The following is a 19,050-nucleotide window of genomic DNA, read 5'->3' on the forward strand; positions in this document are numbered from 1 at the left end:
TGTCCAATTTCCTATTGTCTTTCAGGAAGAAGAAGAAAAGCGATTGGCCAAAGAAATAGCCGTGCAGCAGCTATATTCTGAGAGAAACGTGCAGAACTTCAGGGAGCTGATAAATTTTTCTTCGCCCATTAACATCACCTATCAATTTTTGGCAGGGTACCCTTTATTAAAAAAGAGTAAGAGAAATATTATTCTTAAAGTTTCTCATGAGTTAACTATAAAGAGATAAGATTGCAATGAACTGATATGTATGTGTATCTAGTCTCAAGCAGGAACCATTATCTAATGTGCACATGAACATGAATTTTGGAAAAAGTTGCTTTTATCCAAACAAATGATTTAATTGTTTCTAGAAAGCAGCTGAAGATCTGACAATTTTTATTTCAATTTGAGACACAATAACTAGCTGAAAGTAAACGAGATTCTCCAGATCCTGGAATCTTGAGCAACCCGCACAAAATGCTTAGGAACTCAGCTATAGCATCTATAGAAGGAAACAAATAGTCAACATTTCCAGGCTAGGACCCCTTAAGAGGACAGATGAAGGGTCTTGGCCTGAAATATCATCTTTTTTTAAATTTCCCTCTATGGATGGGGCCCGACTTGCTGAGTTCTTCCATTTTCTGTGTGTTGAATTAGCTGAAGAAATGATTCTCAAGCCAGTAATAGTTTAGCACCTTGGGCTAAATTTTCGACTGTGTGATACCACAGTTACTTGTACCATGCTATTAAGTTTCAAAGGGAACACAGTTGCTAGAAGAAATCAGATACTTAATGTGTAAATTTCAAAGTCCAGAACCTATCTTTCATCCCAAAGAAAGAATGAGGGAACCATGGCTGACAAGGGAAGTCAAAGACAGCATAAAACCTAAAGAGAGGACATATAATACAGCAAAAATTAGTGGGAAGGTAGAATATTGGGAAGCTTTTAGAAATCAACACAAGGCAACTAAGAATCCATATAGAGAGAAAAAGAAGGGAAGCTAGCCAGTAATATTAAAGAGGATACATACAATACTTCTTTCAGATATATAAAGAGTTAAAGAGAGACGAGAGTGGATATCAGACCATTGGAAAATGACACTGGAGAGGTGGTAATGGGGGACAAATAAATGGTCAAACTGAATAAGTCTTCACTGTGAAAGACACTAGCAGAGTGCCAGAAATGCTGGAGTGTCAGGGGCAGAAGTGAGTGTCATTGCTAGGACTAAGGAGAGGATGCTTAGGAAGCTGAGAACTCTGAAGACCGATACAGTAAGTCACCTGAATCAGGTGGACTAAGTACCAGAAAGAGGTACGTAGGTGAAGAGATTGTGGAGGCATTAGTAATGAACTTTCAAGAATCACTAGATTCTGGAATAGTTTCTGAGAACTGGAAAATTGCAAATGTCACTCCACTCTTTAAAAAGGGAGTGAGGTAGAAGAAAGAAAATTATAGGCCATCTAGCCTGACTTCAGTGGTTGGAAAGGTGGTGGAGGCTATTATTAAGGATAAGTTTTCAAAGTACTTGGAGGCACATGATAAAAACATGGTTTTCTAAAGGGGAAATCTTGCCTGACTGTTGGAATTCTCTGAGGAAATAACAAGCAGGATAGACAATGGAGAATCAGTAGATGTTCTATATTTGGATTTTCAGAAGGCCTTTGACAAGATGTCACACATGAGGCTGCCAAACAAAATAAGAGCCTGTGGTGTTATGGGAAAGGCGCCAAAATGGATAGAAAATTGGCTGACTGGCAGGAGGCAAAAAATGGGAATAAAAGGGGCCTTTTCTGGTTGACTCCTGGTGACTAGTGGTGTGCCACAGGGGTCAGTGTTGGAACCGCTTCCTTTCTCATTGTATGTCAATGATTTGGATAAGTGGCCTTGTGGCCAAGTTTGCAGATGATACAAAGGTAGGTGGAGGGGTGAGTAGTGTTGAGGAAACTCGGTGTCTGCAGAAGGGCTTGGACAGATTGGGGGAATGGGCAAAGAAGATGGACTGTTATGCACTTTAGCAGAAGGAATGAAGGCATGGACTATTTTGTAAATGGGGAGAAAATTCAAAATCAGAGGTGCAAATGGATTTATTCAGGATTCCCTGAAGGGTAACTTGCAGGTTGAGTTGATGATGAGGAACGTAAATACAACGTTAGCATTTATTTCGAGAGGACTAGAATTTAAAGATGTAATACGGAGGTGTTATAAGGCACTGATGAGGCCTCACTTGGGGTATTGTGAGCACTTTTGGGCCACTTATCTAAGAAAGGATGTGCTGACAACGGACAGATTCCATAGGAGGTTTAGGAGAATGATCCCAGGAGTGAAAGGGAGCATTGTGAGCAGTGTTTGACGTCTCTGAGCCTGAACTCGCTGGAATTTTGAAGAGCAAGGGGAGATCTCATTGAAAATGATCAAGTATTGAAAGATCTGGATAGAGTGGGTGTGGAGACAATGGTGGGGGTAGTCTAGGGCCAGGGGGCACAGACTCAGGAGAGAGGAACATCCATTTAGAACAGAGATGAGGAAAAATTTCTTTACCCAGAGGGTGGTGAACTGGTGGAATTCCTTGACACAGACAGCTCTGCAGGCCAAATCAGTGATTATACTTAAGGCAGAGGTCGATATGTTCTTGATCAGTCAGGGCACCAAAGCTAACGGTGAGAATGCCAGAGAATAGGGTTGAGAGGGATGATAAATCAGCCATGATGGAATGGCAAAGAAGACTCAATGGGACAAAGGCCTAATTCTAATCTTAGGTCATATGGTTTATGGTCTAACATACATTGTGAGACTGGGGCCATGCCACCTCACACCACCCCGCCTATCTGTGAGGGCTGTCTTCACCATGTCTGGAAGAATCATCACTGAACTAGACAGGAGAATATCCCAGCTTCATCAAGTTAAGGATGACGAGCAATTCCTTGACTCTGTAGTTGCTTTGGGTGCCACTGCCACCACCGGAGGTGAAGTTGACTGTCTCCTGGATTAGGCCCATTTCCACAACTCCTTGTTCAGAGGCCACTCTAGCCAAGCCAAACAAGCTCTGGGTTCAGCTTGGAGCTAGGGTCAAAACATCATCTAGCTCATGAGGAGAGAAGATGGCAGCGCGACGACAGCGCGCATGGCCTCTCCGGTGATGAATATCTGTTATCTGTCAAGTAGAGGACCGTGCACAATCCTGATTTGATGGAGACAGACGTGAGTGCACAGCGGAACATCTGGAAAACTTCTGAAATGTCTGCTTTGCTATCGTTGCTACTGTGTGGAAACCGGAATCTCTGGAGCTGAAGGCCTCGAAATCCTCGGCTTTGCGTGTTTCAGCAGCCAGGAAGAGGTCGAAGGTGCTCGGCAGAGGATGGCGCTTGGGAGGCTGTATCGGAGGGGCTGTTCGGAAGCTCAGAGTTTTCGGACAGATGGACTCAGGGTCCGCTGTGGTCGGCTGCATCCAAGGTATCGGCAAGTTGACAGTGCCTGGAGGTTTATGGCAGGGAGTTTCTCCCTTTTGCCGCCGCTATCGGGGCCTTGGGAGTCGATCGACTCGGGACTTTGAGAATATTTTTTTTACTGTGCCCATGGACTTTTCTTCATCAAATTATGGTGTTGCTTTGCACTGCTGTAACTATATGTTATAGTTATGTGGTTTTGTCAGTGTTAGTCTTTGGTCTGTCTTGTTTTCTGTGATATCACACCGGAGAAACATTGTATCATTTCTTAATGCATGTATGCATTTCTAAATGACAATAAAAGAGGACTGAGTGTTCTCATAATCTAATCTAATCTAACTGCCTGCTTAGCACTGCTTTGGTTGTAGGAAGGCCCAACCGCTCCAGTCCTCCACCAAGAAATCCAAATACTGAATAGATTCAATGCCCTGGATGAGCAACAGTTTCGCTTGCTGACCACTTGGCTCATCCTCCATGTCCTGGGCCATCAGGGACTTAGTCTCAAGTGGTGAGATGCTTACCGCCGGCAGCTACACGCTTCTCCAGACTCCCAGTAGATACCTCTCTGCCTCCACTGCACGTTAAGTTGGGTAGCTTTCAGGCTACCTCCCGGTCTGCCACGACACCACAGATTCCACTATCTTCTCCCCAGTCTCCAACAATGCTGACAATCGGCGACTCCATCATCAGGAACATCAAGTGAAAACTAAGTGTGACGGTATGTTTTCCTGGCACTGAAGTCTCTGACGTAACGTACAAGCTTCATTGCCTGCTAACTGACTACCCCGCTGTGAACATTTTGGATGCAACTGACAGTCAACAATTTTTCAAGTTTTGAGGTACACGTGTTTAAAATTTGTGGTACAGATCCTGTCCTCTGTGTTACCAGTTACTGTTCTCCTAAGACCAATGCCTGTTTTCCCTTTCAGTTTCTTGTCCTCTATTACGAGGTGTGATTGACAAGTTCATGGCCTAAGGTAGAAGGAGTCAATTTCAGAAAACCTAGCACATTTATCTTTCCTACATTTACACACTTAGTCTAGCGGTCATGGAGCATACAGATCCCTTCTTTGTAGAAGTCGGTGTCTTGGACCTCCAGAAAGTGGTCCACAGCAGGGGTGATTGATGAGCTATTAACTTCAAACTTACTGCATTTTCACTTAGAGTTGAACTGCACGTGCACATAACGAGAGCGGTATAACTTATCTCCTTCTACCTTAGGCCACAAACTTATCAATCACCTCTGCTTTGGACCACCTGGAGGTCCAAGAGGCTCTCGTTAGATGCACATGCAATTCAACCCTTTGAGTGATAATGCAGAAAGTTTGAAGTTAATAACTCATCTCCTTCTACCTTAGGCCACGAACTTATCAATCACCTCCACTGTGGACCACTTCTACAAAGAAGGGATCTGTATGCTCCATGACCCCTGGACTAAGTGTGTAAATGTAGGAGGGAACTATGTTGAAAATTAAATATGCTAGGTTTTCTAAAATTGACTTCTTCTACCTTAGGCCACAAACTTAACAATCACCCCTTGTATATTGAACTATGACGAGATGGTGATTTCAATAATCATATTAATGATCTCTCAAATGTAAACTCTATGGCAGCTAAATTCATGCTCTTACTAGACAGCCTAGATTATACCCAGCATGTCACTGAGCCCACTTGGAAATACATTTGATTTAGTAATGACAAAGTGGTTACATATTATTAATATCTCTTTGACTAATACCAGTATCTCTGATCATTTTTGTGTACTTTGATGCCTTCCTGCCTGGAACCAAGACCACAAAAGAAATTAGAGTTAAAATAATAGTTTCTTGAATCTGCAACACAACTTAAATTCTTTGAGCTGGCTGGTTTATCTGACCCATGTGATCTAAACTGCTCGGTAAATGAGATAGTTGATTCTTTGAACAATAACTTGACAAATGTATTAAACATGGTGGCTTCACTTAGGGTTAACAAGAAATCACTTAGTTAATTATCACAATGGTTAAATAATTCTATCCATGAACTCGAGAAGTAATGCAGGATAGTTGAGAAAAAATGGAGGAAGACTGGGCTAGACGTCCATGGTAATATTTTCAAAGAAAAACTAGCCTCCTTTAATGCTCTATATGCCCTGCAAGGAGAGTCCATTTTTCCAAGATTACTACAGAGAATATCAGCGAGTCAAGAATATTTTCTCAACCATCAAGCGACTGTTGAACATTTCCCCAACCTATAGTGTCCTCAGTGAAGCATCTGCTACAAAATGTGAGGAATTTGCAAAATAATTTATTAACAAATTTACTTCCATTAGGGAGCGTATGGCTAGGTATACTGGTAACATCTATAGCCAACTTTGTAAAAAGACGCAACCATGCCAAAATTTACAATAATTTCTAATTCAAAACTCTATAACATTATAACAAGGAGTGAACTGTCTATTTGCTATCCCTACCGCACTTTTTAAGGGTTCTTTAATACTGTTTTCAAATCTGTTATGAAAATTATTAACACATCCCTTGAAACTGATGTTTTCGCAGATGCTGTCAAAAATGCGGCTGTCAAACCCCTGCTTTAAAAACCCAAACCTTGCTAGTGAGGCATTAGGTTTAACAAAACCTTCCCTTCCTGGGCAGGGTTTTTGAGAAAGTTATTTTCAACCAACTCAGCAGCTTTCTGAATGAGAACAATATTCTAGAAATTTCCATTCAGATTTTGGAGCAAAGCACAGTACCAAGGCGACCTTTATCAAAATTGTCAGTGACTTGACGCTCAGCAACAATTACAACATAGTCTTGGTTCTAATTCTTCTAGATCTAAGTGCTTCCTTTGACACAATTTACCACAAGCCAATGTTCGACTCCATTTCACTAGTTAAAGCTTCCATTGTTCATCGATTAAAGCAACAAGGGACATTGAAACTTTGAGGTGAATGTGGAAGGTGAGCCCCAGCTGCCTGCCTATTGATCACTGGTGAGATCACTCAGCTACAGAGAGAGGAGACTGCCTATTGATCACTGGTGAGATCACTCAGCTACAGAGAGAGGCGACTGCCTTTTGATCGCTGGTGAGATCACTCAGCTACAGAGAGAGGAGACTGCCTATTGATCACTGGTGAGATCACTCAGCTACAGAGAGAGGAGACTGCCTATTGATCACTGGTGAGATCACTCAGCTACAGAGAGAGGAGACTGCCTATTGATCACTGGTGAGATCACTCAGCTACAGAGAGAGGCGACTGCCTTTTGATCGCTGGTGAGATCACTCAGCTACAGAGAGAGGAGACTGCCTATTGATCACTGGTGAGATCACTCAGCTACAGAGAGAGGCGACTGCCTTTTGATCACTGGTGGGATCACTCAGCTACAGAGAGGGGCGATGCCTTTTGATCACTGGTGGGATCACTCAGCTACAGAGAGGGGCGACTGCCTTTTGATCAATGGTGAGATCACTCAGCTACAGAGAGGGGCGACTGCCTTTTGATCACTGGTGAGATCACTCAGCTACAGAGAGGGGAGACTGCCTTTTGATTGCTGGTGGGATCATTCTGCTGCTAGAAAGGGGAGACTGCCTTTTGATCGCTGGTGGGATCGCTCAGCTACAGAGAGGGGCGACTGCCTTTTGATCGCTGGTGGGATCACTCTACTCTGGAGAGGGAAGACTGCCTTTTGATCAACGGTGGAATCGCTCAGCTACAGAGAAAACACTGCCTTTTGATCGCTGATGATCACTCTGCTATGGAGAGTGGAGACTGCCTTTTGATCGCTGGTGGGATCGCGCTGCTACTGGAGAGGAGAGACTGCCTTTTGATCACTGGTGGGATCACTCAGCTACAGAGAGGGGCGATGCCTTTTGATCACTGGTGGGATCACTCAGCTACAGAGAGGGGCGACTGCCTTTTGATCAATGGTGAGATCACTCAGCTACAGAGAGGGGCGACTGCCTTTTGATCACTGGTGAGATCACTCAGCTACAGAGAGGGGAGACTGCCTTTTGATTGCTGGTGGGATCATTCTGCTGCTAGAAAGGGGAGACTGCCTTTTGATCGCTGGTGGGATCGCTCAGCTACAGAGAGGGGCGACTGCCTTTTGATCGCTGGTGGGATCACTCTACTCTGGAGAGGGAAGACTGCCTTTTGATCAACGGTGGAATCGCTCAGCTACAGAGAAAACACTGCCTTTTGATCGCTGATGATCACTCTGCTATGGAGAGTGGAGACTGCCTTTTGATCGCTGGTGGGATCGCGCTGCTACTGGAGAGGAGAGACTGCCTTTTGATCACTGGTGGGATCACTCAGCTACAGAGAGGGGCGATGCCTTTTGATCACTGGTGGGATCACTCAGCTACAGAGAGGGGCGACTGCCTTTTGATCAATGGTGAGATCACTCAGCTACAGAGAGGGGCGACTGCCTTTTGATCACTGGTGAGATCACTCAGCTACAGAGAGGGGAGACTGCCTTTTGATTGCTGGTGGGATCATTCTGCTGCTAGAAAGGGGAGACTGCCTTTTGATCACTGGTGGGATCGCTCAGCTACAGAGAGGGGCGACTGCCTTTTGATCGCTGGTGGGATCACTCTACTCTGGAGAGGGAAGACTGCCTTTTGATCAACGGTGGAATCGCTCAGCTACAGAGAAAACACTGCCTTTTGATCGCTGATGATCACTCTGCTATGGAGAGTGGAGACTGCCTTTTGATCGCTGGTGGGATCGCGCTGCTACTGGAGAGGAGAGACTGCCTTTTGATCACTGGTGAGATCACTCAGCTACAGACAGAAAACACTGCCTTTTGATCGCTGACGATCACTCTGCTATGGAGAGTAGAGACTGCCTTTTGATCGCTGGTGGGATCGCTCTGCTACCGGAGAGGGAAAGGCCTGCCTGTGTGCCTGCATAATGTTACCCAGGCTTTTCTACATTTTGGATATGGACTTGGACTATAGGCTTTGTTTCTGTCTTGTAGTCTTTTTACATTCTGTCTTTTTCGCCCGATCTGTCGCATTTTTTTGTGTGTATGGGGGAGAGTGATTTGGGGGTTGACGTGCCTGTTCCATTTTTGTGTGGGGAGGAGAGATTTGGCGCTTGATAATCGTGTTGCCATTCTTTTCTTTCTTGATTTCATGGCTGTCTGGAGGAGAAGAATTTCAGAATTGTACGCTTTAATAATCAATGAACCTTTGAACTTTGCTCCCCTTGTAAAAATCAGAAGTAGCAAGCCTGGGAGGTATCCTTGGTTCCGATTTGAATTTTAAATCGTGCAGAAAGAAAGTGACTGGAGCAGCATTTCTACACTTAAGAAATATTGGAAAGTTCCATCCTTTTCAGTCATGTGATGATGCTGAAAATCTAGTTCACGCCTTTATTTCGAATAGACTGAACTACTGTAATGCACTTTTTACTGGCCTTCCCAAACATTCTATTGACAATCATCAACTCATTCAGAACACTGCTGCTAGGCTTTTAAACAAAACCAGGCTGAAGGAACATATCACTCCCATACAAGTTAATCTGTGTTGGCTTTCTGTAGAATTTTTAGAATTGATTTTAATGTTTTCTTACTAGCTTTTACAATTTTTAATGTTCTGGGACAAAATGATATTTGTTTGATAATCCTGCTTGAGATCTCAGGTCTCCTTCCACTAGTCTCTTAAATTTAAACAATCTCCTTCAAAAGATGACTGTCTGGTCAACTTCTTTTTTGAACTACCCTCCCAAACTGTGGAATTCAGTATCTAAAACCATAAGGATACATACTCAGTAGACATTTTTAAGCACCAGATCAACGCCTATCTATTTAACCTTATTTTTGAAAATATCTTTTTGTCTTTTATTTTCATCTTTCTTTTTATTTTTTTATTTTATTTTCATGTTTGTACTTTGATCACTTTGTACAGAGGAGATGTCGGGTAAGTTTTTTACGCAGAGAGTGGTGAGTGCGTGGAATGGGCTGCTGGCAGCAGTGGTGGAGGCAGATACGATAGGGTCTTAAGAGACTCCTGAATAGGTATATGGAGCTTAGAAAAATAGAGGGCTATGGGTAAGCCTAGGTAGTTCTAGGGTAAGGACATGTACAGCACAGCTTTGTGGGCTGAAGGGTCTGTATTGTGCTGTAGGTTTTCTAAGTTTACGTCATCTGCATGAAAAGTATAAGTAAAGGTTGTTATTACTGTTGTTATTATTATTATTATTATTATAATCATCATTCAGATGATAGCAATGACATTGGTCCAGGGTAATATCAAGTACCTTTTGCTGTACACTAAATGACAGAAAGAGAACATTTTTCCCTTTACCCCATATAAGTGTGACACATTGATTGTGCAAGCCAGTGAGACATCTATTACAGCTGGGTTGTCTGAACTCTTTTTTACTTCAAACCTTTGCAATTAGAACAAGTGTTGTTATTTTGACCCAAATAAAGAAGGAAAATAAACTTCTGTTGACTGCATCATCAATCTTTGCTCCAGAATAACGACAGTCCCTGGATTACCTAAGGGTTCAAGTCCTGGGAACTATCCAGCCAATTTCACCTCAGATCAAATGTCTATTTCCTATAGTAGTAGTCCATATTGTATCACTCTGTATACAATTGCTATAGTTCTTTCATTTCAATAATCACTCTTAATAGTACCTATAATTAAACTAATTGAATATGTACTGTATTCAATTATTGAATACAGTGAAATGCATTTAATAGCTTGAAAAACATTTTAAAAATGCATGGCAGTATTTGCATCAAGTCAGACTTCTGTAAGTCAGGTCATTCAGAAACTGGGGAGACCTTGTGTATATTTTAACATGTTTAGCACATGGATAGTAAGCCCAGAAAAAATTGGGGATTTAGATCATGTTATCATGACCACTTTTCATGTAATTCCAAAACAGAATGTGTATGTTGCTGATGTTAAGACAAATGGTCAGAGAAAAATCCAGTGAACAAAGGAAGCAAATGGTTCAAATTGAAATTGTGTGCCATGCAGCAAGCAAAACAAAATATTCAAGATCAGAATTTGGAAGCTGTGCAATCCAGTTATTAATTACATAAAATCAATTTGCTTCTATATAGAATAGAAACAGTTGGAATAATTTCCTTCAAATGTATTTGAATGTTGCTCAGAATATTTCTACAATCGTACAACCTTGCTTCTGTTTCATTTACAGAATACATTACAGTGGGATTGTCTTCTGTCAAGCGAAAGAGAGGAAATTACCTTCTTGAGACATTGAAGTCCATATTCAAACAATCGACTAATGAAGAGCTCACTGAGATGGTGGTGGTCGTCCATTTGGCAGACTTTGACCTGGAGTGGAATGCGCAGGTGGTTCAGGACATCGCCACAAAATTTGCCCACCATATAATCTCAGGCCACTTGATCATTATTCATGCCCCAGAGGTATACTACCCACCCCTAAAAGGCTTGAAAAGGAATTATAATGATCCAGCTGATCGCGTGACTTTCAGGTCGAAACAAAATGTAGACTATGCTTTCTTGCTCAACTTTTGTGCAAATTTATCAGATTATTACATAATGCTAGAAGATGATGTTCAATGTTCCCACTCTTTCTTAACTGCAATTAAGAAGGTTCTTGCTTCAAAAGCGGGCTCCTACTGGGTAACACTGGAATTTTCTAAGCTGGGTTACATTGGAAAACTTTACCACTCATCTGATCTTCCAAGACTGGCCCAATTTCTACTGATGTTCTACCAAGAGATGCCATGTGACTGGTTATTAACTCATTTCAGAGGCCTTCTCACACAAAAAGATGTCATTCGTTTTAAGCCTTCCCTGTTTCAACACATTGGCTATTATTCTTCTTTTAGGGGGACAGAGAATAGATTAAAGGATGATGACTTTGAAGAAGATTTCTTTGATGTCCCTGACAACCCACCAGCGGCAATCTACACAAGCCTCAAAGTTTTTGAAAGCTATGACCCCAGCAAAGCCTACAGTAATAGCGAAGAGTACTTCTGGGGAAAATCGCCCTCTACTGGAGATTTCTTCACTATTGTGTTTGTAAAGCCAATGAACATCAGTAGAATCCATGTAGCCACTGGCTCAGAAGAAAGGCATGGCGATATTCTTCATTCTGGGATTGTTGAAGTTGGAAAGCATCCAAAAAAGACACAAAAGGGGAAGGATTGTTCAGAATATGTTAAATTAAAAGAATTTCAAAATGGACTGTTTGATCAAAAAGACATAGGTGCCATTGTGAACTTTAGTGTGGAATGTGTGCGAATATATATTACAGACAGCCAAAAAGACTGGCTAATTATTCGCAGCATTGGTATCTGGGCAAAGCAAGCCACCTCTCTATGACAAAGTACACTATCATTCTCTCCTCAGTGACCTGTATTGAGTTGTCTTTCTGTGCAAGTATCTCATCAGTGAATTTGCAGAGCTTGTCCGGCTGGGTAGTCCAACAGCCATCCTCAGCGATCTCTTAAACCGACCCCAGGTGTTCAGCAATTGGTGGTTAGGGGAAAACCTCATGAAGATTCAGAAGACCTTCCTCTCATCTTTGTCCAGGGAATATCGTGTTAGACAGCATCAGTTCTGTAGTTCTGAAAAGAGCTATATAATAAGTAATTAAGCACTTTCCAGCTGTATGTGATCTTTCAATGTACCATCAAAAATCACCTGCAAATGGCAGGCTACCTGCAAGCTCACCATTATAACAGGCCGTTTGCTCATTTCCCAGTTTATTATGCAGCACAATTGCTAGTTTGAGAAAGTGTGAAATTTTGTGTTCTGTGCTAATGTATCAGCCCAGAATTATGAAATCAGGTTAATCAGGACATCAGAATGTCATGGTATTCATTGGACGGATATCTCCTGCTCTCCATCTTTTACTCTGAATAATGTGATGGGTTGTGAGAGGAAGTGACTGGGTCAAGTAGATAATGCCAGGAAGCATGTCAATTCAACTTCAAAGCTCACGTGAAAATTTTACAAAGCTCTCCCCAAAATACTGTGAGCATCTGATCACTTCTGAATCAAATATTAATAAGCACAATGATAATCTGACATATAAATAAATTCAAAACATCATTTTTGAACAAAAGCAGTAACTGCCATGTTCTGATCAAATGAATGTTAGATCACTGTGCCTATCTTTTCAGATGTAAGCCATCAAGAGTTAAACTCTCTGTAATCATCGCCAAAAGGGAAGGTTTGAACATTCTGATACAAGTCAAGTTCAAGTTTATTGTTATTCAACCTCATAGCTAAATTAAACATTGTTCTTCCTGGAGCCAGGGTATAAGGTAAACACAGTACATATAGTCACCCACAGCACATACACTCACAAAACAAAATTAGCACAAGTCTCTGAGTAGCATGGCCTCAAGATTGGCATTCCTACAGGTTCACAATATAAGGAAGGACAATAAAGTGGCCGTTTGAGTGTCTTGTCACTTATGTTATCCTAATATGACTAGCCATGGCTAGGAATGTCCCCAACTCAGTATCTGAGTCTTAAGGTATAAATGATTGCTAGAGGCTATTTGAGGGAGAATGAAATTATTTTGTTCTTTATGAATGATTTTACAATTCCTCTTCAAATGGTTCTGGGTGTGCTTTGCCTTACCTTAGGAAGAGGAGGAAAAATGGCCTTTACAATAGGTGTAAATATCTGAAAAAAATTATATATACTTGTATAAGTATTTGCACCATGATTCAAAGAATGCCTTGATGTTATATTCCATAAATTATGTGATCATTGCTGTTTTCAAGATAACTTTGATCTTTATCTTTATGAATAAGATCTTTATTCATGATATCCTGTAAATAAGGAATTGTTTACTTGTGCTTTTTTAGTTAGAAGTGTGGTTCAAATATTTGGATATTAAATGCAGCTATGGTTCATGAATGTTAGATATTGCTGCATTGTATGACAGTTAACTTTTTCAAGATGAATCTCCTTAGTTTAGTTTTTTACTATTCCATGGAGATGGATTCAGATTGGATGCATTCAGACCATTGTATCTGTCAATCAAATATACAGTAGATTTTGCTTTCATTTTTGCTGCTAGTCAGAAATACAAAAGGTGCTTCAGACATGTGAAGTATCCTGTAAGTGAAAGTGACTAGGAAGTGTCGATCATATGACAAGAGAACGTCTGCAGATGCAGATGCTGGAAACCTGAGCAACACACACAAAATGCTGCCTGGCCTGCTGAGTTCCTTCAGCATTTTGTGTATGAAGTGTTGAGGCCTGTTTGTTTGTACCCCGACAAGAAGGTACCAAGATTAGCTCATTATCGTGGTAACCAAAGTGATGGTTATTTAATTCCATTAAAAACTTGATTACATCTGCTCATGCAAACATTATCAGGTGTTCAATTTCTCAGATCAGATTATCCAGCAGTAGACTATAACCATGCAAATGATTATTTAACAATTGATCTATGTTACCAAACTAAATTAGATCACTTTTATCTCACTTTTCTAAACTCTCCACTGCAGGGAATGGGATTTCCACATATCATATATATATTATATATGTTATAGTCTAAATAAGCTAACTCATTGCTATGATTAGTTGACCCTTCATGATCGCCATACTTTTCAATGGCTTAAGAGACTGAAGGCAAATTAGGCTGATAGTAGTTTGTGTTGGCAGGCTGGTGGTGTAATGGCATCAGCGCTGGGCTTTAGAGCAAAGGCTCTGGAGTTCAAATCCAGCCGGCTCCCTTGCACGCTTTCCATCATTGCTGGATTGAGCGTTGAGCTAGCAACTCAGCCTCGTAAAAATAAGAAAGCCTGCTGGAAAAAAAACGCCGTCATGATGGTGTCCCGATGAGTCCACACGGAGTTAAGGGCTAAAGAAGAAGAAAAATTAGTTTGTTTAGCCGTTCCGTGATGATATCAGATTTCAAATATCTTCAAAGTTACTTTTAAAGGATCATCCAGCACAGGAATGGGGTCCCCTTTCAGCCCATTTCATCCATGCCAACAGTGATGTCTATCTGTCCTAGAAAAAACTGCCAGGGAGCCATGTATGGGGAGCTAGTGAAGATCTCAAGTGATTTACAAAGGGATTATGCTCAGAGGATTGATGGTGTTTACACTCCAGGTTTCAAACCCATTTTGTGAAGAAATCTAATTCCTAGGGTTCATGTGGTCCCCTGCAGGGTGAATTTTGCTTTATTTGGTGTTCCAATAGATTGTGAATTGTTGAGGTCTTAACTGACCTTAGACAATAGTGTTTTCAAAGGTCATGAAAAGATCTGTTGATTTACATCACTAAGTGCAAATTCATATTTTAAATTTTGGGACTTTTACATCCATTTTGACAATCTTATTTTTCAATTGATTCATATGAGTAGTTCCATGTAAATCCTTGGCCTTGGCCCTGAGTTATTTTTGCTGTCCTGAAGTTTGCACTTCATTTGCTTTATAAACTCATATTCATGATTCCCAAATGACAGGCACATTGTTAAAGGTCTGTAATTCGCAGGTAGTTATTTAAACAAAATTGGCTGGAAAATACTGCTTTGATATTTGAAGGTGGGTGAAGGATGAGAAGAAAATAAATGCTTTATAAAATTTATAGATTGGATTGATTGGCCTAGAAATCCATCCTTCCTCAGTAACACTCGTAGTGTTAAATGTCGTAAATACTGTTATAGTCTGCCCCAGATTCTTTCCATTCACTGGTGAGCATATATATAAATAAAATAGAGCTGGGGTGCCTAAGACTTTTGTACAGTACTGTATTCCTCAATGTGGAGAGGAGAACAAGTCTGTGAATCTGGCAGGAGCGAAGGATGTTGGGAATGGCGAGGGTGGAGAGGTGCAGAGAAGGGTTGCCAGGGGTGGGCATGCCCAGCCCTGAGGCATCAGGCAAGGTCTTTTGATTCCAAACGATTGGTTTATTTCATCACAGAATGTTTCTCTGATGCTTTCCTCTCCTTTCCACTTTTCCCAACCATGATTTGCCTCTCCCTGCATCCTTCCCACTCTCCGTCCACAATAAAAAACCATATCAGAATCAGATTTATCACCACTCACGTATGGCATGATTTTTTCCTCTGACAACAATACGGTGCAATACATAAAATTACCACAGTGCTGTGCATAAGTTTTAGGCACCCTAGCTATATACATGCATCACAAAGTACTGTATGTTTGCAGTATTTCAACCAACAGACTAGTCACCACCTGTGGTTAATCGTTCATCTCCAATCAGTGTTCTGCCCTTCCACAATGTGTTTCTGCCTTAGTGTGCTGAAGGTACCAGGAAGACTTGCACCTCTCTATTTTGGCTAATAATGGGTCTGGTCATTTGGAATCACTTCGAACATTGTTCCATTAGTCTTTTTCATCACAGCTTTTGACACTTTCCAGTCGTATTGTATAAAAGATGAATATTGACAAAAGATCAAGAAAGTGTACAAATGGCTTTTGTTAAAATAATGCCTTAAGCCTTTAATGTTTGGAGATGATCACTTCCTATGTCAAGTAGCTTTAGAGTGGCAATTTCATACTAACACTGCCATTTGATTCCATTGTTTGTGTCTTATCCTGTGAAGTTCATTACAGACGTCTTATGAAGTCTAGCCTTAATCCAAAAACCACAACAGCCTTAATCACTGCTAGAACCCAGCAGCAGTAGACTCAATGTTGTCATCAACAATTATTTCACATTTTTTGAAAAGCAAAGTGAACTCTTACTATGACAATACCTGCAAAACAGATTATAGTATGTGGAATCCAAGGTTTCCACTTCAGGCAGCTAGGAGATGGTTAGAATCAGGGTGGTCAGAATAAATGCAAAATTAAATTGTATATGGGGGTTCCCTACTGGCGTCCAGAGGCCCCTCGGTTAATGGTAAAATTCCATGTCATAACAAGGTCGGGAACCACAGGGTTAGAGTTATTTTGTAGGAATTAAGTTGAAGAACTGGATAACATGTTGGCAGGTGTCTAGGGCTTTGAAGCTCTGTCATTTATCATACTCAGTGGAGATACTAAGCATGAAAGTTGTTTCTTGTAGCTTGCCCTGCATGTTCTCAAGATAACTATAAGCTCCAGAGGAACATTGATTTTTTTTTTCGTTTGGTCACACATCTCTCAAGTTTAATAGTGAAGAGCACAGTGAATTTTAAATTAATTTGCTTTGAGAAATCAATCTTGATGCACGTTCTGTAGTACCATTGTGTTAATATTTCTTCAAACATGATTGAGCAGCTATGGTCAGGTTAATTCTGGCAAATCTGCACCATAGAATCACATCGTTCATATCAAAATAAACTGTTGACTTATCAGAGCTTTTCTTTCTGTAAACAGGTAGCAGTGACTGCTGCATTACAATCTAATTCATGACAATAAATCTACTTCAATGGACCTGCATGGAGCTAAGTCCCATGTAGCTCTGGACTGCCTTGTTTAGTGAATCAGTTGATACCTTCCTGAAAGTCACACAAAATATGACACTGGCTTCCTACGTGTGTTCAATACTGTTTTAAAATGCAGAGGTGACAATCATAATTGATGTAAATTATTATCATTTCACTTTCTTATAGAACATTTTCTTTTCACAGGGCCAATAATGTATGTTGGGTTTAATACAGCAAACCTGGTTTTGAATTTGAAAACAAGGAGCCAGAATATCTATCAGGATAGGATCAGCAGGGAAAAGATGATTTTCAGATTTCTCCTTTCAAAATCCTCCTGAGTTTGCCAGTTTTTGAATTTTACCGTCCTGGCAGAGTCACTGTATATTTTCAACAGTGGAGATGTTCTTTAAACTATGGTTTGATATGTCACTCCTAACACAACTCCAGCTCTTCATTAACCCTCAAGTGGCCATCACAGTTTGCACCGTAAAATAAAAATGGAATGATACAAACTAGGCTTTTGTAAACAGGATATACAACTGAAGCACAGAGTGTATTGTTTCATTGGATTCATTCTAAACCCTTTATTGTGAGATATTGGGAAATTATTCTATTGAGGTTATTATGCACTGTTCTTGGGAGATCTATTCTGCCACCGTTGCACTGTTGCTATGTTCTTCCATAGATGAGCACAATTAGTAAATGTAATTGTTCAAATCCTCTAAGATTGTTCATCAATTTTTGTTCGTTTTATTTTGATTTTATTGTCTCCATTATTCTGAATAGATTTTTACAAATGCACTTTAAGACTAGTGCTTTCATTTCAGTTATCCTGTAAAGAATTTCTTTTTATGTAGAAGACTGCAAATTTTTATTGTCAGTAATGTATTTGAATAAATTTATTTGCTTAGTATTGCGTATGTAATCCTTTCCTAAATTGTTAGACAAGTTAAACACATTCTTGAATAGTTGTCTTCAGTCTCAGTTTGAGATGTTACATTGGATTCTTTCTGTTGTTGACAACAATTACATCACATTGTACGGTTGAATATGTGAGCTGAGTCGTAGGTTTCACCATAAATGTCCTTCACTAAGACAGGGCTTCAAAAAAGGAGGAAAAATATCTTTTATTTTACTTGCCAAACAAAATATTTTTCTAGGATGGTGTAGAACTGGCAGCCTATTGTACTTTGACCCATTTTTATGTCCATACTCTCATTCTCTTAGTTTCATTTACAAGTCCTCCCAAACTATGAATACCTGAATTATGTACAACTGTTAAATACAGAAGAACACTTGGGAAACTGGTGGGATGGGTTTGCCAGCTGTTACATGACTGCAGGCATCTTCTACTGTGTGTAAACTTGATTCATGCCCACCTTATCAACTTATGAACAGTTTGGGGTTGCGAATATTTCACAGGAACGTGACCCTGCTATAACTTAGAAGGATTTGCATTGGTTTCTTTTGTGATAAGAAATGAATGTGGTCAGTGCTAAGTAAGAATCTAACATCCAAAACTGAAACATACTCTAAAAATATGATACCTGCCTTGCTGGGTGTTTGTCACAATTTCTGCTTTTACCAAGGGTTTCCCAATATTTATAGCATTATGTCTTTCTAATTTTGTCTGGGATACTTGTAACATCTGGGACTTCAAGATACAATGTCCTCTATATCCATCAATTGGGTAGGTTTTAAATTAAGTCTGTATCTCAATCCCTTTCTCTGTAATTTGCTGGAGAAACTCGGCACAGCATCTATGGAGGGGAATAAACATTTGACATTTCAGGCTGAGACCCACTGAATCCACCACACTTTGAGAACGAGAGCTCTAAAGACTAGTGACCCCTGAGAGACAAACTTGCATCAAGGATGGGAAGAGCTTTGAAATAAAGACTATTAATGGACGCAACCTACGAGAGTTGGATGTGCAGTGAGGATGAAGCCCACATCAAAATGTCACAAGATGGGACAGAAGTAACTGGTGATTTGGTACATATCACACCTCAGTTTATGTTAGTTCATTCAGAGGAGGACATCCCACAATTGGGCAAATGGTGTTATTCCAGGGCCACCGCTGAAGAGGACTGCTTGACAGAAGCAGTAATGAAGGATGACCACTAACCTAACTTTGCAGAACAAGTAACAGGCCCCAGGACAAGTACAACCAATTAAAACCAGACTGGGAATGACCATCTACCCAGTCAAGAAAATACAACGCACAAAACTTTAAGACTGGACATTATTTGGTTGCTTAGCTTTCATTTTTGTTGTTTTTCATTAA

At 40.6% G+C, this 19,050-nt stretch overlaps 1 protein-coding gene across 4 annotated transcripts in view; it reads left to right on the top strand.

Moving 5' to 3' along the window:
* Positions 1-17,631, top strand: part of LOC134355557 (alpha-1,3-mannosyl-glycoprotein 4-beta-N-acetylglucosaminyltransferase C-like) — a 144,980-nt gene extending 127,349 nt beyond the window's left edge. For all 4 annotated transcript variants that reach the window (XM_063065593.1, XM_063065591.1, XM_063065590.1 and 1 more), the window contains exons 3-4: positions 26-176; positions 10,583-17,631. In XM_063065593.1, coding sequence (XP_062921663.1) covers positions 26-176; positions 10,583-11,739 — 1,308 coding nt within the window. In that variant the 3' untranslated portion in view covers positions 11,740-17,631. The remainder of the gene's footprint in view (positions 1-25; positions 177-10,582) is intronic.
* The last annotated feature ends 1,419 nt before the right edge of the window (positions 17,632-19,050 follow it).

This window comes from Mobula hypostoma, chromosome 13 (genome assembly GCF_963921235.1).
Source record: "Mobula hypostoma chromosome 13, sMobHyp1.1, whole genome shotgun sequence".
NCBI classification, from domain to species: Eukaryota; Metazoa; Chordata; class Chondrichthyes; order Myliobatiformes; family Myliobatidae; genus Mobula; species Mobula hypostoma.